Source organism: Leopardus geoffroyi, chromosome C1 (assembly GCF_018350155.1).
Source record: "Leopardus geoffroyi isolate Oge1 chromosome C1, O.geoffroyi_Oge1_pat1.0, whole genome shotgun sequence".
Classification (NCBI taxonomy): domain Eukaryota; kingdom Metazoa; phylum Chordata; class Mammalia; order Carnivora; family Felidae; genus Leopardus; species Leopardus geoffroyi.
The window spans coordinates 78,165,220-78,192,666 of record NC_059328.1 but is presented as its reverse complement, the minus strand read 5'-3'; the positions used below and the strand labels follow the sequence as shown (position 1 = coordinate 78,192,666).

The 27,447-nt window shown below is 34.6% G+C and overlaps 1 protein-coding gene across 3 annotated transcripts in view; it reads right to left on the bottom strand.

Annotated features, from left to right (window-relative positions):
* BTBD8 (BTB domain containing 8) overlaps nt 1-27,447 on the bottom strand; it is a 119,494-nt gene that overhangs the window by 7,641 nt on the left and 84,406 nt on the right. Inside the window, exons 10-18 of one of the 3 annotated variants that reach the window (XM_045478272.1) lie at nt 22,662-22,844; nt 21,837-21,974; nt 20,819-20,948; nt 18,339-18,400; nt 13,558-14,269; nt 13,217-13,301; nt 12,213-12,352; nt 7,606-9,924; nt 5,454-6,317 (exon numbers count right to left, since the gene is read on the bottom strand). In XM_045478272.1, coding sequence (XP_045334228.1) covers nt 5,851-6,317; nt 7,606-9,924; nt 12,213-12,352; nt 13,217-13,301; nt 13,558-14,269; nt 18,339-18,400; nt 20,819-20,948; nt 21,837-21,974; nt 22,662-22,844 — 4,236 coding nt within the window. In that variant the 3' untranslated portion in view covers nt 5,454-5,850. Of the gene's footprint in view, nt 1-5,453; nt 6,318-7,605; nt 9,925-12,212; nt 12,353-13,216; nt 13,302-13,557; nt 14,270-18,338; nt 18,401-20,818; nt 20,949-21,836; nt 21,975-22,661; nt 22,845-27,447 lie in introns of those variants that run through there. The other 2 variants (XM_045478274.1, XM_045478273.1) reach the window with 2 other exon arrangements.

The window sequence follows — 27,447 nt, the reverse complement described above, 5'->3', positions numbered from 1 at the left end:
GAATAAGTTTTACTTCTTTACCTTCTGCTCACATTTCTGTCCTTCCTACTACTCTAAAAAACACCAACGGACAAAAGCTACCAGTAAAATCATAATGTCCAAATATAATGAACTAGTCTAGGTGTGCACCTTGACATTGCAAACAGCAACACTGTTAACTACTATTACTTACCCCAAAACAAACAAACAAACCTACTTATTTTTCTGTGCTGTGTAGAACACATGGAAAATAATATGAGTTAAAAGGTAAAAATAATCAGTATCACTTAACCATAACCACCATTAACATTTTTACTTATTTCCTTCCAGTCCCTTTTTCCATATACCTATAAGTATGGAAAACTGGGATATTATAAATATATATCCTGGGTTTTTTCTTTTGAGCATCTTCCCTTGGAATTAAACAGATGTTTTGCAAACAATTGTAATCATTGCATAATGTGTTATAGATGTACCATAATTTATTTAGCCTTCCACTACTGTTAACATTTAGCTAGTTTTCAATTTTCACTATTGTATCTAGGTCTCAGATTCTTATTCTTTAAAAAAAAATTTTTTTAATGTTTATTTAGTTTTTGAGAGAGAGCACAAGTGGTGGAGGGGCAGAGAGAGGAGACACAGAATCAGAAGCAGGCTCCAGGCTCTGAGCTGTCAGCACAGAGCCCAATGCGGGGCTTGAACTCACAGACCAGGAGATCATGACCTGAGCCGAAGTTGGACGCTCAACCAACTGAGCCACCGAGGCGCCCCTCAGGTTCTTATTCTTAATGGGAGAGCCCTAAAAGGGAAAGGACTAGGTTCAGATAGGAAGTTATAAACATTCATGATATAGATCGCCTAATTACTTACAGGAAAGGTAATTTATATTCCTGTAGCAACATACGATTATCCCAAATTTATCATTCTCTTGCTAACACTGAATTTTTTAAAAAATCCTTTCAGTTTGATCAGTAAAAATAGAATGATTTGCCTTGATTTGCCCTTCTCTGGTTAGTAGTGAGATTATACATTCACCACTCTCCCCTCCTCACTTTAGCCTCCTAATTCTTTTACTTCAGAATATTCCTTTTCAGTCTCCTTCTCAGGCTTTTCTGTTTTCTATTCCACAGTGTTTTGTCCTCAGCCCTTTGAATGTCCCACAGGCAGATCAAACTCAGTATGTCCAAAATTAAACTCATCCTAAGATTACTTCAGTTTTTGGCTAATGACATCATCAACTAACTACCCAGGCACCCCAGTCAGAGACCTGAGTCTTTTAAGATGACTCCCTCCTCTCATCCCCATGTCAGTCACTAAGTTTTTCCAACCCACATCTTAAATCTCTCAAATATGTCCACACCTCTCTATCTCCACAGCCATTGCTCTCATTCAAGCCTTGGTTACTGTAATACTCATCACTGGTCTTCCTGCCTTGTCACCTGCTCCCTTCCATTCTACATATTGCTTCCAGAGTGATCTTTCTAAAGTGCAAATCTGATTGTGTTACTCCCTGGACTCTACATCCCCATCCAACTTTATCCCATGTCCTTACCATCTGTTCCCTTCTCTCCAGCCATATGGAACAACCAGAATTTCCCATTGCCTCTCAACTCTTTCTGCCAAGAGTATGCCTCTTCTTTTGCCTTGTGAACTCCCACTAATCCTAAAATAGTACAGGAGCCTATCCAATTATCTTCCCATTATTTCCCTTTCCTTTATGCACTGACTACACTTTATACAGAACCTTATTATGACATTTAACATTACAATTTCATAATTTTTGTTCAATCTCTCCCTCACTAAACTGAGATGCTCTAGGACAGACACTATGCTATTCATCTTTTTATCCTCAGCACTAGCATAGTTCTCGGAATATCGTAGGCCCTCAAATATGTGTGGAATAAATGCTATTTTTGATAGCAATTATAAAATTCCTTTCCATCTTCTCCCACCATCTTAATTATCTACCAAGTTCTAGAGCCACAATCTGTAATGTCTTTGTTACCAAATCCTCCTCCGTTCCCCATTTCTAAGGTTGACAAAACTATTTTAATTGCAACCTGGGATCTGGGCACTTCTCCAAACCAGGCCGTCGTCACTAGTGCTGACAGTTATCTTCCTGAAACACACCTGGCTTTGTTGCCTAACTCCTTAAAAAACAACGTTGATAACTACCCATTGTGATTGTAGGTGGTTATTTCCTCAAAACATGGAAAGCTTTTCTATTTAGAGTCAAAAATAAATAAAACGGGGTGCCTGGGTGGCTCAGTGGTTAAGCGTCTGACTCTTGATTTCAGTTCAGGTCATGATTTCACTCTTCATGCGTTAGAGCCCCACATCTGGATCCAAGCTGACAGTGCTGAGCCTGGTTGGGATTCTCTCTCTCTGTCTCTCTCTCTCAAATAAACTTGAAGGAAAACAAAAAAAAGAAATCGTTGTTATAAAAATAAGTAAATAAAGGAATGCACCATGGAAGGAGACATAATGTCTACTAAATCCAGGGTTTGGGCTAATCAAACACAATAGCATAGTTTTTTAATAACTTTAAGAATCTAACTCCAGCTCAGCCTTTCCTACCACTCTTCCTCCCCATCCTCAACACACATCATGGTCACCATTCCTTAATGTACTGTTGTGTCCAGAATGCCCTATCACCAAGCAAATTCTTACTCATCCTTGAAAGCCAGCATCTGGTTACTTGATTGCTCCAAGAGATGGTATAAAGGGGCTTTAAATTGTTTACATAATCTTTACCAGTCCTCCAAAGCAAGCCAAATCAAAATAAAAATAAGATTTTCTTTTTTTTTGGCATGGACAATTGGGACTTTTTGCAATTTCCAACTATGTACAAAGGCATCCTTTAAGAACATACCTATTTTTATCAATATATAACATACAATCTAAGTACAAGCGAAGTACTTTCTATACAAGTGCAGCTTCAAGCTAAGTCCCCTGGCCTACACTTCCAACTAGATTGCAGTCACTAAGCTCTTTATAGAAATTCTGAAGGAGTCACGGAATATTAGTTGCTCTAAGAAGCTTTCTCTAATCTCTTCCTCACAAGCTGTTGTGTTCATGGCTTCTCCCTCTAGGCTCACACAACTCTGACCATATACAACTGTTATCTTACCAAACAATAGTATAGTGTATTATTTCTCTTTTAGTTTCTTCCATTAGGGTAGTTAATCCAGAGTAAGAACTCTATATCAGTTTCTTCATGTGAAAAATAAAGATGATAAGACAAATCTCACAGAACTGCTGTGAGAATTAAATGTGTTAGTGCATATTTAAAAACACTTAGCACGATATCTAACATATAATAGGAGCTAAATAAATGTTAGCATCATTTTTCGCTTTGTGTTTGTTAAATCATGAAGTACTAGCCCGAAGAGTCCCACAGTAAACAGACTGGTAGAGATATCATACATAAAAGAGCATGATAAGAAAACACACATGTCCTGAAATTACCTAAGAGGTCACTACTTAAGCAAAATGCCTTCCCTATTACCTATTTGCAGATGTGACATGAAATTGAATGGCTTTTTAATGTCTAGTAGTTTAAGAACGAAGTTTTAAAGACCTTATAACTGAGAAAGAAGTTTCATTTATAAATTGTTGAACTTCTGAGGCATTTATTAAAAATAACACATAAAAGTAATTTCTCATTTGGAGAAAAGGAAAATAACAATGTCTTGGGAATCTGCATGGTTTCTGACTCTATCATACATTACTTCTTTATATTACAAACTACATATAGATATACATCCTCTCAGGTTTTATGATAAAAATCAAATGACTATGTTGTGTGGCAGAAATAACATCAAATTAAAATTAAGGAATATTAGATTGTAGCCACAAATTAGCTGTGGGACCTTGGGCAATCTTTAATTCCTCTGGACTTCAGAGTCCTTTTTTGAATCTGAAGGGATTAGACTAATCTCTAAATTCTCATCCAGCTTGAAAATACAACGTTCTTATAATACTACTATATTTTACCCTTTCTCTTACATGGTTTTTCTCCTCACTAGAAACTGAACTCTCTTTTTTTTTGGGTGGGGAGCAGGAATCGAACCCTATTTATCTTTGTACCTCAGTGCATAGAACCAATGCCTATTTCTTGACTGTTGGAATGAATGAGTGCCTCCTGCAGAACTTGTAGTTTAAAAAGGCATAGCAAATTTATGGTATAACAGGTTAGTGGCTAACGTTAACATAATCGTGTTATTATATAAGAATAACAAATGACTGTGCATTCATATGATTGTTGATATTCAATACATTCACTCTATGTTTAATAATTTGTTGAAAACCATTATTTAGAAAAGGAATTAGAAACAAAAACTAAGTTTTTCCTACTTTTGACATATTTTAGGGAAATTATGAATTAGTTACATAGCTTTGAGAGAAGTTAACTCTACTAAATTTCATCATCCTAAAGGCAGTGTCTAATATCAAGTAGGTATCCAAGTGTTCATTCTCCAGTACCATTTTGTGGAAGATATTTTTATCTTTGTCTTGTTACCAGAATTACAGACTGAAAGACAATCTAATCAAGGGAGTAAGAATCTAGAATATATAGACATGTGGAGAAAACATACATGCGTGTATGTGCCCATATACACACACATGCAGTTTAACTCAGTACTCAATTGCCTCGTGTACCTGTTTTATTTTTTTTTTAAGTTTATTTATTTAAAAAAATTTTTTTTAACGTTTATTTATTTTTGAGACAGAGAGAGACAGAGCATGAACGGGGGAGGGTCAGAGAGAGGGAGACACAGAATCGGAAACAGGCTCCAGGCTCTGAGCTGTCAGCACAGAGCCCGATGCGGGGCTCGAACTCACGGACCGCGAGATCATGACCTGAGCCGAAGTCGGCCGCTTAACCAACTGAGCCACCCAGGCGCCCTTAAGTTTATTTATTTTGAGAAAGAAGAGAGAGACAGAGTGGGGGAGGGGCAGAGAGGGAGAGACAGAATCCCAAGCAGGCTCTTCACTCATGCACAGATCCCAACAAAGGCCTCACAAACTGTGAGATCATGACCTGAGCTGAAATCAAGAGTCGGACACTAAACCGACTGAGCCAAGCAGGCGTCCCCCTCATGTACCCATTTTAAAATTAATATTTAGTGCACGTTTATTGCTGGGACAGTCCCAAAATATCTCTAAGTGGAATGGAAAATGAAGAGCGATTAACTATAAAGAAAGTCTATCTAGGTAAAACAAATGGATAGTTTTCCCACATCTTTTGAACGAGGGCAGATATCTCTTTTTGGATATACCTCAAAAAGAGTTACAAGGGATTCCATTTCTCGGTTTTAGTAACAATGTGATTGAAATTTGAGGTACATGTACTTCACAATTTCCTGGATCTGCACTGTTGGGAAAATGAAGGGTTTTTCTAATATTCACCTGTCAGGGTCAATCACACAAACCTGAGTTTGAATGTTACTCACTGATTAACTCTACATAAATTGAACACAAGCACAATAGGTTTTTTATTGTTAAATTACTGTTACCATATGCAGAGCAAAAAGTAAATGGACTGATCTACTTGTGCATTCACATTTTAAATTCTTGAATTATAAACAAGTGAACAAATGATCAGTTAGGAAAGGACAACTGAAGGGCTCGTTGTAAGTCCACTAATTTCTCTAATAATTAATAAAACATGCTCAAAAATTTTAGAAAACCATCTTCTTTCTACATGTGATATCATATTAATAAACAAACTATGTTACCTTAATAAATTAGAAAGACTCCTTCATTATTAAGGACAGTCTATCTCTGGCTAATGCAATTATTATTAGGATATAAGCATCAAAAATAAAGGGGGGGCATTGTTAAAAATTTTCCAAAGTGTTAATACTCTTAATGCTGAGTTTCCAGTTCTAGAATTGTCCATTCCCCTTGGGGTGAACAATCTTCAGAGGAAAAACTAGCCATGGTGATACTTGCTGAGGAATCAAGTGGAGAGGTTAGTTCACTCCATCTGTTCAAAGTGTCAACATGTGCTTTACCCTGAGGTTTTGAGCTGTCTCGTGCTAAAAGTAATGTCTGATTGATTAGATACTGTGCTAAATTTAAGTCTTCAGGAACAGAATTCGTAATATTTAAGTTTGAATCCTGTTCAGACAGCAGTTGCTTTAAGAGTGTCCAATCTTGTTCTGCAAAGTGCTGATCATCTTCAAAATCCATGTCTGTAACATGTGTTTCTGATTCCATTTTCTGCTCAAATGCTTCTACTACATCCATCTCATATATTGGAGAGAGGGTTTTTGAAGGCCGATGGTCATACATGTAGGTTTGTGCCAGTGTGTCACAATCATCTATGTATCCTGAAATAATTCATAATACTATACAATGTAAAAATTGCACATGTTGGTACCCCTCAGATTTTGTAGAACAATATTAAAACAATATAATAGTTATAGTCCAAAAAAACATAGAATGGGAAAAATAACATTTATACAAAATTGACAGGATTACTGAGGCATTTCTTTTTCTAAATTAAAAAAAAATAAAACAATTGAAGGATGTTTAGCAGCAAAATCAACATAGGCAACTAACAATAATTCTCCATACTTTAATTTGAAACTTGTGATACAAAAAAAACAACAAAAATTACTTAAACATAAACATAGAATGTGCACATGTGTCTAATTCACTACAATAGAAACGTAAAGAGAAAAAAAGACATGGTCATTTGATGGTGACTTTTAAGGTAAGTCAGTTCCAAAAGGGGAATAAATACATTTTATCTAAAGCCTTATTTGTATATTGCACATGCAAAGGAGGATGCAAGCAAGGACAAACAAAAAAGTACAACTTTAAAGAGTTCCCTCCCTATTGTTATGATTTTGCTGAACAAGGGCTATTGATCAGTATTTTTCTTAGTTCTGATATATAATAGCTACTCTGTCAGCCACTATTGCATATTTTAAATGTGAGTCATTAGTTCAAATTACTATAATAAGGAAGACAAACACACAAAACAACTAGACAGGAAGTCATCTGTACATATGAAATAAGCCTGCGCTTTTTTCATATATTATCATTGCTTCTAAATATAATCTCTTTTAGGAAATTTATCTTTTTACTTGAAACTTTTAGAAGTATAGTGATCCTGAAAGTCTTAATCTCTGTAAAATGTATATAAATTATAATAATTAATCTAGTTAAAATAGTTCAGTGCTTTTAGTTACATATTACTATAATTATTGCACAGCCCTCTTAGATATATACTAGCATAGTCCATAAATCATATTCAATGTATAATAAAATTTCTAATAGTCAAGAATTCTATGTTAAATTAGACATAAATAACTAAATAATAGCAAACTAAGCTTTTCTCTTTATTCTTTCATGTAAAATCTCTTAATAGATTAGCTCTAATAATCAAATTTTTACTAGATCTTAATTCCACACTAAGATTTTAAGTGAACAATAAAGAGTAACTAGCTAATTTCATATTATTAAGAAATGTAGGTTTTCATTTGAAATTTGAATCTGTTCCTTAAGTAATTACTCTGTCTAAATAAAATACAACACTCAGGGCTACATCCAAGTTAAAATTCTATAAACTCATTTTCTTATGTATTTAGCATTTCTATTTCTGTACATTACCTGCAGATAAAGCAATATTAGCTCTTTTGGTAGCTGTAGAATGGTTCTCTTTTACTTGACCTTCCTGAGGCAGAAGTTGACTCCGACAGGAGTCCAGAAATTTTGTAGAGCTGTTCTTTGGTATGTCAGAATTGGGTTCTCTTTGATGAAGCTCCAAATGACATGGTCTTTCTTGAGATTTTATATCACTATCTGAGAGTTTGCTGCGTTGCTGAAAGTCATTATCCACATCACTTCTGCAATTTACCTTTCTATCTTCTGGAAGAAGCTGTCTACCTCCTTTGGACAGGACATCTACTGTGTACTTTTTTCCTGTGGCTGAAGTACTCTGTTTATCTCTTCTCAATGAGTCAGTACTACTGCGACCCAAGAGAGAGCTTTCGTTTTTATATACAGTATTGCCTTTATCTTGTTTACATTCTGAAATACTACCTTCACTTCCTTGTGAGTACCTGGAATAGCAGGTCCTTCCATGATGTTCATGAGAAATGCCATCAAAAACATCAGAAGGTGACAGAGAATCTACAGAAGGCTGAAAAGGAGTATGGACTTCCCCTTCATCAGATCCTAGTTCTTCACATTCATCTACTGAAAGTAAAATGGATCTTTTAAAATTTTTAGTTGCAGAAAACTCGTGACTTTCATTTTCTGTTGCATCTTCAAAAGCTAAATTAATTATTCCCTGAAACTGCTGAGGAGCTGAGTTAGATGTAGAGAAATTTTCTCCAACATTTTCAGCTTCGGATCTTTCATCTTCTGTTTCATCTGCCGAGGAAGAAACCTGATCTACTTCCTGAGCAAACTGGACACTGCCTCGTAGAACATTTTCTTTTTCCCTAGGGTAGACTACTGTAGATCTAGACCAAATTTCTGGCCTTTTCCTAGGAATCTCATCATCGCTTGTTGAATTAATTTGGAAAAGATCATTACTACTTTGCTTTTTCATTTTCACTTCAATTCTTAAGTTACTATCATATATTTTTAATTCTTCAGGAGTACTGGTATCACTGCTACTTCTCCCAAGAAAATCATGGCACAGCATTGTGCCACATTTAGAAATACCTCTGTCATTGGACCCGTCATCATCCTGAGACCCTCCAGCATCATAGTCTTCAGATCTGGGCTTTATGTCATCAGAGGATGTGGTAGCACTGCCAGTGTCAGATTCAGGACTCTCTCTCTGATGCATACCACTGGTACTCAAATTCCAATGACTCATGAATGGAACTTCTGGAGTTTCATGGCTCTCTGGAGTTTCTGTTGTTTCCATATCTTTAGGAGAAGTTTTTCCTGATATTTGTTCCAAAACAGACATGGAGGAAATATCTGAGTCTGCTGTAGCATGTTTGATTTCACTCATAGCAGAGTCATCAGACAAGTGACTAGGAACTGTCTGTTCTTCAACAAGAATTTTAGATTTCCTGTCATCTTGGACAGAATTTAAGGTACCATTTGTCCTTTCAGGAACACACGGTAAAACATCTTTGTCACATTTAATGTTTAATTTTTTGTTTGTATCTTTTCTCACTTCTTGCTTCTCTCTATCTGATACTGAATGCCTTTGCTCTGCATCTGCAGAGTCTAAATCACAAACTGGATGAGAGTTCAGGGAGTTTACACTGGGATCTGAAATCGTGGATTTTAGGGCAGTGGTGTTATAAAATTTTGGATCTACATTATCACTCCCATCAGAATGACAATATATTTTAGCTGTCTTGTGCTGATGTGTTTCTTTGCTGGAAAATTTTGTTTCACTTTTATCTGAACACATCTGTTTTGATTCCAGTTCACATTTTGATTTTTCCAAATCTGAAATACTTTGGCATTCTAATTTCTCTTTCCCTTGATTGTTTAATGGCTTTTGTGGGTCAGGTATGCATGATGCCTGGAATGCTTCTGTACTGCTGATTTCTAATGCGAGATTAATTAGCGGTTCATGAGGCTTCTGTTCAGAAATATTGTCCTTGTTTTTACTATCATGTACATCATGAAGCATGCTTTTTTGGACAACACATGTTTCACTTTTTAAAGGTCTTTGAGAAGAAGGCTGAGTTTTCAATGTAATCTGTCCAGGAAGCATTTTCTGTTTTGCATCTTTATTATTCAAAGCTTCACCTTTCTTAGACTGATTTAAGTTTTTAGGCATTGCCACTATTTTTGCATTAACCTTAGGCAAAGGTGTGTGTCCTTGCTTGACAATTTTTTTCTTAGGTGTTTGTTTATCTGTAGTTGTACTGTGGTCCAATTTTGTCACATTTTCATCAGACTGCCTTGAAGAGACTGAAGATTTTACTGAAGTTGGTGACTCTCCTTGAGATCCTAAGAAAAAAAAATTAAAAATATATAATACACTTCCAACTTGTGAATAAAATGCAATACTTGTTTTTAAATTACTTTAGAAAAAATAAAATTAACAATGAAATGATGAAATATCTATGACAATGGACAATAAAAAATTAGGAGTAACATGATAAAATAAAAAATAAAATATTTTTTATTACAAATACAGGAGGAATAGTCCAGCCTCTTAGCAAAATTATTTAAATAGGATCTCTCTTCCTCAAGAGCCTTGATCCTCATGTCAGAACTGGACTTGCATAAATATATGAGGGTGGAAAAACTTGATTTTCTTATATTAAAAGAGCAGGAAGGGTCTTCCCCTTGAAGTTTTTTGGGGAAAAAAAGACTTGTGTTCCACACAGCTGAAAGAAGAATCAAGCTAAATATAAAATAGAAATGTTTAAATTACTGCATTTTTTTCCATCAAACACAAACAAAATTAATTTACTTCTCATAGCAAGATCGTGATTATTATAGATCATTTGGGTTAACAACTTAGCTGTGCAGTGGCAACTAAAATTGGTAACTGGAGAGAAAGGGTTAATTTGGAGATCCATTTGTTTACACTGGTAAAGTCCTAGGGATGACATTTTCAACATTTAAATCTACCAAACAGAACTGCCAAATCTTTTTAAATGTGTAATTTTTAGTTATTACTAGAACATGAATAATTTTTCTCCGGTTTATTTATTTATTTAGGCAGCTCAAATGCATATTTATTTATTTATTTATTTATTTATTTATTTATTTTAATTTACATCCAAATTAGCTAGCATATAGTGCAACGATGATTTCAGGAGTAGATTCCTTAGTGCGCTTTACCCATTTAGTCCACCCCCCCTCCCAGAATCCCTCTTGTAACCCTTAGTTTGTTCTCCATATTTATGAGTCTCCTGTTTTGTCCCCCTCCCTATTTTTATATTATTTTTGTTTCCCTTCCCTTATGTTCATCTGTTTTGTCTCTTAAAGTCCTCATATGAGTGAAGTCATTATGATTTTCGTCTTTCTCTAATTTCACTTAGCGTAATACCCTCCAGTTCCATCCACGTAGTTGCAAACAGCAAGATTTCATTCTTTTTCTTTATCTATCCATCCACTGATGGACATTTGGGCTCTTTCCATACTTTGGCTATTGTTGATAGTGCTGCTATAAACATGGGGGTGCATGTGTCCCTTCGAAATAGCACACCCGTATCCCATGGATAAATGCCTAGTAGTGCAATTGCTGGGTCATAGGGTAGTTCTACTTTTAGTTTTTTGAGGAACCTCCATACTGCTTTCCAGAGTGGCTGCACCAGCTTGCATTCCCATCTCCAGTTTATTTTTAAATTTACTTTCAATATTAATTATCTAGCTCAAAATTGTTTTTAGGCTTTTACAAGCTCTTATCTACATGAATGCTTAATACATAAAGCAAATTAATTTTTTTTAATGTTTATTTATTTTTGAGACAGAGAGAGACAGAGCATGAATGAGGGAGGGTCAGAGAGAGAGGGAGACACAGAATCTGAAACAGGCTCCAGGCTCTGAGCTGTCAGCACAGAGCCCGACGCGGGGCTCGAACTCACGGACCGCGAGATCATGACCTGAGCTGAAGTCGGACGTTTAACCGACTGAGCCACCCAGGCGTCCCTTAATTTTTTTTTTAAAGTAGGTTTCATGCCCACTGCAGAGCCCAGTGCAGGGCTTGAACTCACAACCCCGAGATCACGACCTAACTTGATATCAAGAGCAGGGTGCTCAACCAACTGAGCCACCAAGGCACCCCAAAACAAATTAATTTTTAAAATCAGTTATTAGCTTAGCAAATCATACAATCTGATCAGTATCCTTTCTTTCTTAGAACACAGCAAAACAATAGGTAACAGGAGGGAAAATTCTTCTTCCCTACATATCACAGCTTTCAAGACTGTACCATTACTATTTAAAGGACTTATTAGTGCCTGTTTTGCACATGGAATTCCTACAGTTAACAATGAAACTGAAGAAACCTGGGCATAATATATAAAAGGACCAAAAATACAGATAAACCAGTGACTCTCTTAATTATTTCTCATAAAAGACAATAAAAACCAAACCCACACCCTGGTAATACCAAAATACTTGTCAAAAAGTAAAGTGTAAAATCTCATCTTTATAGTATGACACAAATATAAAATGAGTGAAACTATGTTATATTTTGTTTATTTGTTGTGAAAGTTCCAAATCAGAGTTCTGCTTATTCAATTTAAACACAGAAGTAATACCCAGGACTATTTCAGCTTTACCTTGAGTTTTAGCAAGATTAGATGAGGCATTTTTTATTCTCTGTTGAGCTGTAGTACATCCACTGCCATTTCCTCTTTTCTTTAAAATTGCCTGTGGTACTGGATCACTATATCCTTTGTTAGTGACCTTCTTTAGCGCACTAAGAAAAATGATTTGCATTCAGTATTGCACTCAGATTCCAACACATGAACTTTTATTTTTTATTTTATTATTTTTTTAAGTTGATGTATTTATTTTGAGAGAGAGATAGCTCATGAGCAGGTGAAGGGCAGAGAGATAGAGAAAGAGAGAGAGAATCTCAAGCAGGGTTTGTGTTGCACTGTTAGTGCAGAGCCTGATGCAGGGCTGCAACCCATGAACTGTGAGGTCATGACCTGAGCCAAAATCAAGAGTTGGATGCTTAACTGACTGAGCCACACAGATGCCCCCAACACATGAACTTTCAAAAGACCCATATATGAAATATATTTTTTCTCAAATTAAAAAATATATCGTTTGTTCTAAAAATCGAAAAATCATATGTTCATAAGTCTTTAAGTTCATAAGCTTGTGGGTCAAGTATGATAAAGCAATGCATAATCAAGTGCCACAAATGTAATCTATCATTTTGCATCCATAGTCATTCTGTGTAAATATACGTTTCCTTTTAAGAAGTAGTTTTAAAATATCATTGTATAAATACATTAAATTTTCTAACAAAAAAGAAAAGATATATTTCAAAAATATTTTTAATGTTTATTTATTTATTTTTAGAGACAGTGTGTGAGCAGGGGAGGGGCAGAGAGAGAGGGAGAGAGACAATCTGGCAGTGCAGATAACAATGAGGGGCTTGAACTCATGGACCTTGAGATCATGATCTGAGTGAAATCAAGAGTCAGATGCTTAACTGACTGAGCCACCCAAGTGCCCCGAAAAGATATTTTTAAAATATTTAGCTAGAAGTCAGTATACAATTAACTTAGAAAAAGCTAATGTATAGGTAAAATAATGAAGGGAGACTTACCTGTTATTTATACTAGTTTCTTCGTGAATGCTTTTTTTATTTGAAGTTCCATTGGTAATTTTTGAAACAGGTCGAGATTTTACTGCTGTAAATTAAGAAACAGTGAGTCATGAAACAGAGAACTGAATATATAAAAGTCATGCATAAATTCAGTGGTCAGACACTATATCCAAAACTAAATGTTAATGTGGGATGAAGTATGGTTTCTCTCAGTTTGCATGAACACACATAAAAAAATGCTTTTTGGCATTTCAAACTAAATAAACATCCAAACACAGAATCATTTTTTGTAGGAACTTTAACTGTCAGGAGCTATTAAAAGTGAGGGTACTAAAACCCACCTACAGTAGAAGTTTTGATACTTTCCACACTGTTTTTCATGGTCTGTCCTGGAGATTCACAACAGGACAGTTTCTCACTAGAAGGCTTCTCTTCTCCTACTGATCCATTTTCTTTTGGCTCATCCAGACATTCAGTGGAAATCAATAATTCCATACTTGAATTTGTAGATCTGCTGGAGGGCCCTGTGATGCTGAGGGATGGAGAATCCTTTCCTGTCACTTTCTTCAGAGGCTTTGCTTTGGCTTGCGCATTTAAGTTTCCAGTGAGTACCTTGGGTCTGGCACCAGTAATGTGCCCTTCCTGATTTCTTACTCCTTTCCCATTTAATGAATTTTTCTGTCCATTTGCTGCCACTGCTGCTGATCTTTCCACAGCTTGTCTAGGCGACATGTTTGCTGACTTTGCATTATCACCGTTTTCTGTTTGGGACTTTATTATAGCTTTGGGTTTTCCAGAAACATTTTTTCCCCCAGTTTTAAGTTCTTTTGTAACCTTGGATGCTGTTTTTGTACCACCCTTTTCCTTTAAATCATCATGCTTCAAAGTTTTATTTATAGTATTTCTGTTAGAACTTGATGAATGTCCAGATGCTCCTAATCCATCAGATTTCATCTTTTGCTTAGTAGAGGGATAACTCCAACACTCCTTCTTGGTATTTCCTCTCCACGATTTGTTATTTATAACATCAGAGTCAGAAGCTTGTCTCCTTTGCTACAAAGAAGAAAAAATACTTTATAACTTGACTGATGTCTTTGACTTATAATACTTTGTTTCAATAAGCCAGTTTTTCAAAGAGAAAAAAGTAAAAATCACATTATGATATAAGACAGTTCAAAATTTGAATTATCTTTGATCATTTGAATGTGTCTTTGGTCACATTACCTTAATCAAATCTGAAATACACCATAAAAAAATTAAAAGGCAATGTTATTTTAAAAAGGCATACTATTTAACTTTGTGAAGTTATACTGTAGTAGAGATTAATACCGAAAGGTGTCACGATGCCTTTGGTCAATGATAACAATGTCCAACATTTTTTGAGGGTCCACTTCCAGGCTGTATGCTAAAATCCTTTTCATAGGTCATCTCACTTAATACTTACAACACTCCTGTGAGAGAGCTCCTGTTGTTAACTCCGTTTCTTAGACAGGAAATTGGGGATTAAGGCAGGTATGTGATTTACCAAGGTCAAATGCTGATAAGGACGGAAGTAGGACTTGAGTTCATGATTAACTGCTTTAAGCTGGCAGTCATCTATATGGTATAATTTGAGGGCCATGATAAAGGTTTTCACAAAAAACTCTCTTCAATCCTATCCCAAATGCCAGAAATTTTATCACTAAAGACTTAATCTTTGGGGGGTTGGGGTTTGGAAGCCCCTGGGAAACAAGACAGTACATATGAAAAGTTTGGCTTTTGGAAGAAACAAGATAGTAATACAGCTCTGGCTATATGGACAAAGTGGAGGAAAAGGGGTCCTAAAGACAGGTGAAGTAGGTAAAAACAGGAAAATAGCAAGACAATGAAAACACTGAAGACAAGGCACCTATATCATTTTGGTTAGAATCAACCTTGCTATGGAAGGAATAACAACATTTAAAAAATTGGTAGGAACTGGAAATAAAAATTTAAGATTATAGTTGCTACTCTTTATTAAATATGCCCTCCCCTGCCTTGAAAAGCTGTATGAAATTGCACAGGTCTGAGGAAGAGCCTGTGTTGTCTTCATCTTTGTATCCCTTAGCACTATGTCCATAACATACTGAATACTCAAAAAAAGTGATGCATGTTGTTAGGGGCGCTTGGGTGGCTCGGTTGGTTAAGCATCCATCTCCTGCTTTCAGTTCAGGTCATGATTTCATGGTTCGTGGGCTTAAGCCCTGTGCAGTGGGCTCTGCGCTGACAGTGCAGAGTCTGCTTCTGATTCTCTGTCTCTCCCTCTCCCTCGCCCCCGCCTGCATGCGCACTCTCTCTCTCTCTCTCTCTCTCTCAAAACAAATAAACATTTTTTAAAAATGTGAAGCATGTTGTTAAATCTGAGCATATACTGATATACAGTTCAAGGACTAACTGTTCCAAATGTGTCCAAGATAAAGATAACATATACATACATGTATGTATGTATGTAAATACACACACACACACACACACAACACACACACACACACACACACACACACACACACACACACACACACACAATAAATCACCTAAGTTTAGGGAAAAGCTAGGTGTAGTACTATTAAAAGAATCATTGGATTCTTGTCATAGCTTTACCTGTAACTGACTTAGGATATTTAAGAAGTCATTAACATCATTGAGCCTCATATTATTAATATTTAATTCTAGAGAGGGTTGGAGACTGGTCCTATTCAGTGTAGTATTCTAAAATTCTGTGTAATATTTATAAAGTTAAAATATTTGGTCCTTAGTTTTTGTTTTCTTGATCAAATCTTAGCTCAAAAAATAACCTTTCTCTATTTTTATTTGTTTTTTTTTTTTTTTTTTTTTTTTTTTTTGGTGCAAAAAGGTGTTTTTGTTAAAGCATGGGGACAGGACCTATGGGCAGAAAAGAGCCACCTGTATTTTTAAACCTAAAACTAGGTAGACTTCTGATTTTAGACTTCTTCTCACCCTTGAAACTGACCCTACTTAATTTACTATATTGTTAAATCTATCTATTTTAAAGCACCATGTTATGGGTGAGATCTATGTAGTACATGGGGTAACCACACTCTTTTAGAAACTTCATATTAACATAGTATAGCATGATGAGGATTCAGAGTATACACACACCTAGGCATTCTCTAACTTACATCTGCAAAATTTACATAGATTTATTGTATACAAATGGCCAACTGGAAAGGTCACCACATGCTATTGACAAAAGTGAGAAAAAGAAGGCAACCCTCCCTTTTGGTTCCAGTACTATTCTTTTTGTTTAAATTTTTATTATAGTAAAGGTTACACACAATCAAAAGAAAATAGAATAGTATTTGAAACCCCACGTACCTATTACCCAACTTTAACAATAATCAGCTCTTGGCCAATTTTGTTTCATATATAACTACTACCATTCTATTTTGAAGTAAATTCCAGACATCATTACCTTAAGTATTCTGGTACCAGCACTCTTCTTAAACCTTTCTCTTTGTCTTATCTCATTAACTTTTCTCCTATCCCAGAAGAATTCACCTCTTTTTGGAAAACACATTTATTCATTCCACACTTATTGAGCACGTACTACATACCAAATAATTGCACATAAATTATTTCACTTATTTTTCACAATAACTCTGCTAGGTTTTATTATTCCATTTTACAGACAAGCAAACTAAGACTCAGATATGGCAGAGATAATAAATGTGAAGTCAAGATTTTAACTCTTATTCTATGCCCAGCACCCATTTCAGTATACCCTGCCCTTTTTAAGGAAACATATTACCCTGTTTCCTTCCCACTGTGGTTAACAGTATAAATCCTTGGACAACCTAAAAGTCACGATGGTAAGGAAGAATAATGAGACTTTGTTCTATTTTACTATAAGACAAGGAAACAGCAATAGCCTAGTTGGTAATAGTCAGTAGAACAGGAGAAAGCAAAGCAGGTAGGCTAATTCTTTGGGGGCCTAAAAAACCAACGAAACCACCCACCCACCCACTGAGGATAGCAGGGAACTAGTACATAGAGAAAAATGTCCTAAGGTACCACTTCCTAAAGTATGTTCTATGGAATTCTATAATATACTTAAGAATGGTCAAGGGGGAGTCTAGCAGTGTTTGGTGCTTAGGGAAAGAAAAATGTTTCAACAATGGTGTATAACAAATGCATCTTAACCATTTTTAAGTGGAAAGTACAGTAATATTAACAACAAATCTCTAGAACTTTCTCATCTTGTAGAACTAAAATTCTATACCCACTGAAAAAGTGCCCTTTTCCTTATACCCCCAAGCCCCTGGCAACCACTCTTCTACTCCCTATTTCTAGGAGTTTGACTACTTTAGATACCTCATAAAAATATAGCAAGTAACTTTTAAAGTAAAACACAACTATACTCTTGATACTAAGTGCCTTTTTTCACATCAAAAATGTATTATGTGAATTAAAATCTTAGTATAGAGAAAAGTGGGACAACTAAAATCTTTTGTAAGAAGTAGGTTAATTAGAAAATTAGACATTGAATTAGGTCTAGAATTTTAGACAATTTCTGATCTATTGGAATAGCTCCAATATGTTAGTTGCCAAAAAAGGTTTTCAAGGAAATAAAAAAGACAGACAATATTTCACTTTCTAAGACAGATACCATATGTTTTCACTCTTATGTGGATCCTGAGAAACTTAACAGAAACCCATGGGGGAGGGGAAGGAAAAAAAAAAAAAAGAGGTTAGAGTGGGAGAGAGCCAAAGCATAAGAGACTCTTAAAAACTGAGAACAAACTGAGGGTTGATGGGGGGTGGGAGGGAGGGGAGGGTGGGTGACGGGTATTGAGGAGGGCACCTTTTGGGATGAGCACTGGGTGCTGCATGTAAACCAATTTGACAATAAATTTCATATATTGAAAAAAAAAATTTCACTTTCTATGCCAGCTGGACATCAAAAATTCACATAATTTAAAAATATATAGAATATTCACTTGATTAAAAAGTCAAAATTATTTTCATCAAGAAACAACTATAATTATGAAAAATACATTTTAAAAATCAATGAAATATAAATTAATACAATTTAAATTATTTACTATCTTTTTTCATTTGGACCTATAAAATTTTTAAAGTTTACCTGAGAGCTACTGAAAACAGGCTTTTTGCCAAGTCTTCGATCATCACCTTTGTCAAATGCAGCTGTAGGAAAAACAACAATTTATTTTTATAGGAAACACTATTATTACCATAAAAATAGAAAAAGGTTATGTTTTAATGAAAGTAACTTAAAACAGGCTTAAAAACAAACTAGTACACATAAATAATTCCATATTATATTTTAGAACTTTTTTTTTAAAGAACCCTATTTTCAATCTTATTTTCTGGTCTGCATTGAGTTTATGTTATTAAAATTAATAAGAAATGTAAAAAAGAGAAATGTAAAATCTCATGACAGGATTTCATACATTTATAAAAAAAAGGAATTTTCTCAAGCTGTGAAATTTTAGAGATAATTGGTTTCATTTAGTTTTACAAATTTACAAAAAATTACAGGTTGTGGCAAATGTGGTATTTTAAAAACCATTAAATATGAGAAAATGTCCATCCTAAAAAATGTAAAAATACTCTGTTGAAATTAACTACAAATTTTTCCTGGTTTTGCAGGTATATCATAAGGAAGAAAAAAAGAGAAGGGGAAAAAATAAGGTTCTGTTGAAAATAAAACAAGAAAGAATCCTCAAACCCATATCATTCTTTTTAGAATTACATAAAAATTTATTTTGTAGATTATTATATGGGAGTTATTGGGGAACTCATGTTTATGTTCTGCAAATAAGAATTTGAATGACGTCAGGAAAATATACAGAAATAATGGGACGAGAGCTATAAATATAGTTCAGCTAATGTATTTCTTTCTTTTGAAGGTTATAGGGTTTGAAAATATAGTTTGAAAAAATATATATAATCTCCAAAATTTATGTGATATTAAAATAGCTGATGAAAAATATATTAAATTATTTGCAACACTACCATGCATCTTCTATTTGTGTTCCATAGGATCTGTGGTATAAGACAAAGCAGGATCCTATAAATGGTATTATAAGAACTGATCTGTAGTAAGCAGATGACTCTGCACAGTCCTATACAAAAAGAAATTAATATAAGATTTCTCCCAAAGGTCAGTAACTCAATTAAAATATAAGAAATGTTATAACAAAAGACAACCTAGAACCACCCCTTTATATGGGGTTTCCCAATGCAGTAACTATCCATTCAACATGCTGAAGATTAAAAAAAAATATATTATTACATTGATATAGATTGAAAAGTTCTTTTTGACAATTTATACAATTACCAATAACATTTTGTTTTATATATGTGTATGTTTATGTATGTATTTGCATGTATTTATCATTATCACTTTGTAGAATTAAGAAAAAGAACATTATTTAAGGCCCAACTTAACTATGAAATTCTTTAAAATGAAGAAAAACAAAGTTTACTACCAATCAGAAAAGAGTTGAATGACACCTACTCATGGAATGCTGATCTTATTTCTTCACATTGAATACATTTTGTAGTAAAAATAAACTGTTATCTAAAAATCACTACACAAATAGTCACAAGGAAAAAATTTCAAATTCCTGAAGACCTTGAGATTTTCGTTGTTTCATGATTTTGTTGGAATTTCTTCGAAAAGTGCTCTTGAGATCACATCTAGCTACATTATCATGTTATGCTCATAATGCAAGACAGAGCAAATCATATTCTGACTATTCCATTAAAGAATTTAACATATCTATGCACTATCAAGAATATATCACATATGGCTTTCATGTTTTATAGTACAAAAATGTTCACTTCCTAAAATACAGTTTCTTAAAATGTTTTTAAAAGTATACTTGCTGAATCTGCAAATATTTTTTCTAAGGCACCTGCTCTAACCCAAAAATAGTCATGAAGCCATTTTTAGTTCCACACCCTCAAAATTGTTTCTTAGTATTTTTGAAACAAACATATTCTGAGCAATATACATCTTTTGTTTAATGCTAACGTTTCAAATGGTACCTATTAAATGTCAGAGACTACTGTGCGGCTCCTGAGGGACACTCCGCAATAGCACACACCATATCACTGAACCAATCAATTGTGAAATAAAGCCATCTAATTTATACAAAACCACAAGAAATGATACCTTATGCAAAAGACGGAAAAGCTTTATGGCAAAATATATTTAAAAAGGAAGAGAAAGTATGTTTGGTAATAATGTTCTATGTGAATTACATTTTCCTATACTTCTAATCTCTTTATAAGAATGCTTTTGAGCAAATTTGGCTGGAACACTGCTGCTAATACAGAATACAGAATAGGATTAAAAACTGACATATATACATACATATATATACATACACATATAAAGGAAATGAGTCATCTTCTAAGAACAGCAAAGCATGATTTGTTAAAACTGCCTAAACATACTATCACTAGTTTCAATTAGCAAGCTATTACTGAACAGAAGCAAACAATGTTAATCCTACTACTTACTAGAATCCCCTCAAGATATCTCTTGTTACAAAGATCATAATATAAGAATAAGAAATCTCAAGGCTACCATACCTGCTTGGATTTTCTGTTGATCATCTGTGCTCATCAGCTTCCAGCTTTCTGTATGACGAACAGCATAGAAAGACTGAACCAGGAAGATCCACAGCTTATCACGCAGAGCCTGGATCTTGCACGTAAAACCCTGTGTTCAAGCAACAAATCAGCAGCTGGTGAGAGCCACATTGTCATAGCAACCAGTCATTATTCCTTTCCGAATCTACTTACTCCTAAGCTAGATCAATGATGTCATCACTTAGATTTTTAAAATCGTCGGGTCCATGTTATTTATGAAGGCTTACTCTTCAAAAACAGAATTTTAAACTGAACATGAAGCTAAACCTTATCCTTTCAAACAAACATTATTTTAAAACACCAATGGCCTTTACATGAATACCTTCTACAGCCTTTTCAAATCAACTATGACATTACAAGGTCAAATACTCTATCCAATAGTAATAAATATGATAAAAATTTTTTTATCATTCTTGTTGAACAAAAACAAAAGGTTAATAATTTGCAATAAGCTTACTATTATCATTGATTAATTGCATTTAAAAACAAATATTTTCATTTTGCTTTTTCCTAGTCAATCCAATTTTAAATGTTTTTTTTTTTTCCTGAAGGCAAAAAGGAATTGACATATTCTGAAAATAAAAGACACTGATAATTAAAAATTCTAAAAAATTACTTAAAATTTTCAGTAAGTTTTACATTTAAGAAATTTAATATTGTAACATGGGAGAAATACCAGAGTTACACCATACCAATTAATATTGTTAAGCACCAAACTATGTTTAGAATTAGCAAGTCAAACTGCCAAATTCTGAACTTTTATAGTAAGTCTTCTTGGAGGTAAATGAAATTAAATTTTTATTTAGGAAAAATTCCAACAGACACAAAATTAGGGACTATAACCAACCACCCATCACCAAGTTTTAATGAATGCTACAACATTTAAAATGTGCATATATTTTAAAAACTTAAAGCAATTCAAATATATCATTTAACTGAATTCCATCACTTTCAATACCATTTCCTTTGTACTGTCAGAGTTCAGTAACGTGTCCAGAGCCATAAGAAGAGAGCAGCTATTCTCAGTGGTAATGTTTTCTTCAATTGCTTTTAAAATTTTGTCCAACAGATCAGCTGTGCTGCTCATTGCTTGTGACTACAAAACACAGAAATTATATTTAATAGGAATACATGTAAAATGTGTAAGAAATGTGAAAGTCTGGCTTAACAACAAAACATTCATCATAACTGACCATTGGAAGTCAGCCAGCAATCTTATTTCCTCTGATAATAATATAATAATTATATTTTATAATATATATTACAATTATGTAATTATAATAATAAGCATTATAAAAATCTTTCCTTTAAAAAAAAGACACACACACACACACACACACAGTTCCTAGGAACCAAAATAGTCCTAAAAACAGAATTAGAAATAAATAATCAAAGTTCTTTATTCAATAACTAAATTTAGAGCAAGTGGGTCCCCAATAAGACAGAATTTTGCATGGACTGTAATGGTATTACTGACAAAACAATACATTAATGACTGGTTTCTAAAATATGGCTTATGCTGATTGAGGGCTATTGCTGGCCAGAGTTACATTACGTCTTACCAGTGCATTCAAACCTGTCCCCTTACTGCCTTCACTATCTTGTAAGCCAAAAATCCTGTCCACCACTGCTGTAAATCCTATGCAAGCATGCCATCTGTTATGGAATTTATTTAAGTCACACTAATTTAATCAAAGGCAACCTGCATTTAAAAACTCTTACATAACTATAATCAGAACACGAAGATGGGGCTAAATATAGGAAATACTTTTAGACATAGTACCTGTAAGAGAAGAGAAAAATTTTCACTGTGAATGATCTTGGAGAAGTTTTCTATAATAAATGCAATACATTCTTCTTGCAGCCGAGATGCCATAGTCAGGGCTACTTCTGTCCACTTCACTCTGGGTAAACTGATGATTAGCCTGTCACTTTCCATCAGAAGAAAAGCAGCATTCTTATCATTCTTATAATTTAAAAAATATTGGGAAAAAAGTTACTATTTATAAAATAACTTTTTAAACAAATCAAATACTTTTGTTTTCTTATGATGTTTCCTGCAAAAAAACAAAATTCCAGGTTGCTAATATCTTTGTCATGACATATAATATTTTTTTATTTCCTCATTCTGAATTATCCAAAAAGGCAAATTTTGAACTGGGAACAAATCATCTCTAAAAGATAGCTAAAAGAAACCTGAGAGAAGAGCTATAATAGAACTACAAAGAAAAACTTGACCTCTCTGAGATTTTCCCTACTGAATTAGTTTTTGTGCTTATAGATATCATTCATAACTGTATAGCTACACTGACATAACCTTAATTCTTTCCTGACTATACAATACATGCTCTTTATTACAAATTTAGAAAGTCTAAAAATTGCTTATATTCTCCAGTGATTTTCTTCCTCCACTCTAATTAGGTAAAACTCTTTATATTTTATTCACTTAATGATGATTCATTTTTATTCCACAGGAAAAAAATATTCACAATACTGATCTCTATGGAAAGTGGAATGATAATTCACAAATACATGTGCTCCAATGAAAAAGAAAAAATGGCAACATATAAATTATCATATTTGGCTTCTAGTTCTTAAAACAATGCTTAGTAAATAACTGTTTGATGTGTAAAGAGTTACCTGATGGATTGTAGTAGACTGAAAAACATGGCCACCAGTTCTTTCTGGCTCCATCTATCAAGAGGTAGAATTTATTTACTCACCCCTTGAACCTAGGCACTTTTCACTTGCTTGCACAAATATCGGTACTGTGCAAGTTCCAGAGCCAAGGTCTCAAAAAGCCCTGCAACTTGCAATTCTGGGATCACAAGGCCATGAAGAAGCTGGGTAAGGAAGACCACATGGAGTGGGAACCCAAGCTCCAACTGAGCCACCAGGTGAAAGCAGCTGCAGGATGGAACTCAGGAAACAGAAGAATTACCCAGTCAACCCACAAAATTATGAGAAATAATAAATTGTAGTTTTAAGCCCCTTCGTTTTAGGGTAGTTTGTTATAGAGCAATAGACAACTGATAAATCTGGAAGTGATAGACTGACATCCTTAACATAGGCTGCATGATGTAAACTTTGCACACCCTCTCTATGTTTCAGATCTCAACTCAAACTCTATCTGACCCTGATCTCTATCCCTATAGTAGATTTCTTTTATACATGCCACCAGAGAACCTGTCCCTTTTTTTAGAGTACTTAATTCATTTCTAATTATTCTATCATGAACATAACTACTGGATTAATATCCATCTTTCTCACTGGGCTGTATGTTTACTGAGCGTGAAACCATGTCTATTTTGGCACACCATTGCATCCCAGGGCCTAGTACAGAATTGGGTCATAGTAGACCCTGAAATATTTGTTCATCTCTTAGCATCATCAGAGAGTGAGAATCCGTATGTGAATTCCTAAATTGTTTAATCCTTGAACAAAATTTTTAACATTTTATATTTTTAATGTTTATTTTAGGAGGTGGAGAAAGCATGTTTGAACAAGTGTGAGTGGGGAGGGGAAGAGAGAAAAAAGGAGAGACAGAATCCCAACAGCCCCCAATGAGGGGGCTCAGTCTCAGGAACTGAAATCAAGAGTCAGGTGCTTAACTGACTGAGCCACCCATGCATGCCGCCCCCCCGCCGCTTAACCAAGAATTTTTAAAAAATGTATTATATGTTTCCCTTGCTTTATTAGAGTAAAAAAAATCATGTAATGCTATAATTCTTTTGGGGGGGTACCATCACCCTTTCCCCCTCTGACGACATCCTGAGTAACTGTGCTTTTAGGCACTAAGCCCGATTTCTTCTACTCTAATGATTGTTCTGGTGGTGAAGACAAATGTAGGATATTCAAATAAACTTGGTAGATATCTACAAAGTGCTTATTACACATGTTATGTGATATGACAATAATTTTCTTAAAAATATAGATACAAAGTATAGTTATAATTTAGATTGGAACCTACTAAAATATGGACTAAATGATAACATAGGTGGTATGTAATCTTATTCCATACTGATCTGAATATATAACATTAAATGTTAGAGTTCAAAGAAGGTTGAAGCTGAAAGAAGGAAGAAAACATAATAATGCATTTCTAGACAAAACACATAAAATTGTAATCCAATAGTTAACATATTCTTCAAATTTCAACAACATATAAATGGCAGTACTAAGAAAAGTCTCCTTCCCTTTCCTGTCCCCAAGCCACTCATTTTCTCTCTTCCAAACCAATATTATTTATTTTCTGGGGTCCCCTAGGTGGCTAAGTCGGTGAAGCATCTGACTCTTGGTTTCAGCTCAGGTCATGATCTCATGCTTCATGAGTTTGAGCCCCACATCAGGCTTTGCACTGACAGTGCAGAGCCAGCTTGGGATTCTCTCTCCCTCCCTCCCTCTCTCTGCCCCTCCTGCACTAAGTAAATACACTTAAAAAAATATAATTTTGTATATCTTTCTAGAGTTATTTTATACATACACAAACAAAAAATATATGCAATAACCTTTATTTTACTCAAATGGAAGCATTAATGTGAATAATTCTCAGTATCTTGTCCTTTACACTTAGCATACATCTTAAATATTTTTATCAGAATATAAAGAGCCTTGTTATTGTTTTAATAGCTATATAATAGCCCACAATATGGGTAAGTCATTTAATCCTCTACTTATGTTTACATTGTTTCCAAATTTTTGCTGTTACAATGTTGTAATGAAAGATCTTGTAAATAATATTTCATACGTGTGTGTGTGTGTGTGTGTGTGTGTGTGTGTGTGTGTGAACATATCTATAGGATAAACTCCCAGAAACAATTGCTGGGTCAATACTACTTGTCTTAACCTGGGTTCTGCCTAAATCCTGAGCCTGAGAAATAGGCTTGTATGCAGACAGTTTATTTTGGGATGTGATCCCAAGAGAATGTGAGGCATAATGAGAGCGAAACAGGGAAGGCAGAAAAGCCAATGGAAGGATATGTTTTCTAGCTTCTTGCTACTCAGTGTGACCCACAGCATCAGCATCCATTGGAGCTTGTCAGAAACATAGACTCTCAAGCTCCACCTCTGACTTACTGAATTAGAATCTGCATTTAACCAAGATCCTGAAATGTTTTGTATATATATTAAAGTTTGAGAAGCACTGATATAGTATTCACTATTACAAGCAAGTGGGGCTCAGTCTTGCTGGGGACCCTCTGAAGAGCCACAAAGAATGCACCTTGAATTATTCTGCCCAAGGGACAAAACAGGGAAACATAACCACTGGCTCTAATCTCCCCTTAGTCAAGGCTTGTCCCCTGAGGTGTTAACTTCCTTCTACTTCCAGGTTTGCACAGGTATCAGAATTGCTGAGTCATAGGTACCCTGTGTGGAGTGATAGTGAAGCCTTAAGACAAGAAATGAGAAATAAGTGTGATGTGGCTGACGGAAAATGCTGTCAGACTGCATGCCTATGAAGCTGTATGCTGCAGCAATGGTTGGCGTTCACACATTGGCCAAGAGGATATGAGGTGGGGCACCAGAAGTATCCTAAACATCACCAGTATATATTCAATGAAGGACTGTTTTCCAAACTGTGGATTTCTCTCCTAGCAACCAACAGAAATATTTTTAGTGGCTTACAATCAGCATTAGAAAACAAAACAAAAAAATAGAGAAAAGAGAAAAACAGGAAATATTAGTACATCATGTAATAATGGTAAGCATTCTTTTGTGAAACTTGTTTTAGTTTTCTATGTGTGAGTGTACTGGGTTACAATGTAAAAGAAAATTCTCACTCTCGGTCACAGTTAAAAAAGTTTGAAAAACACAGCAAAAGATGTGCTAATTTATACCCTTCCCAAGAATGAATAAAAGTACTTCTTCCCTACATCCTTACTAACCTAGTACACATTCCCTTTTTCTTTTCATTCTAAAAGATAGAAAATGGTTTGATACTGTCATTTTCATGTCCATTTCTCTTAAATGAAGTTGAGGATTTATTCATCAAATTAAGAAGTATCTGTATTGTCTTTGTGAACCATCTAATTTTATGGTCCTATATTATCCTATATTTTTAGGTCCTATTATATTCCTCCATATTAGGAAAACTAGAGTCAAAAGTATGATATAAACTGTCATTTGTCTTTTGACTTTGCTTGGTTGTTTTTACTACATAAAATTTTGTGTTTTTATATAATCAATTTTTTAAGCCTTCTGGATTTTATATCTCCACTCTCCCGTCAAGGTTATAATTCTCCCAGGGTGTACTGTAATATTTTAACGGCTTTTTCCCCCCACATTCAAACCTTTGATCTATTTGGAATGTATCCCTTGCATACCAGGATATGAAGTATAGATCCAACTGAAAATTCTTCCAGCCAGCTTCCTGGATAATACCATATATTGAATAAATACTGTGAGTCATATTATTTCTTAATCCTTATGATATTGTGTTGATCAAATAGGTCTTAAGCTATCCTTTGGCCTTAGGACTAAATAGCATAATATATACAACTTTGTTTTACCCTACTGACCATCCCTACTTTTGTTTTAACTTCCCTCCATTTAAAAACTCTTCATAATTT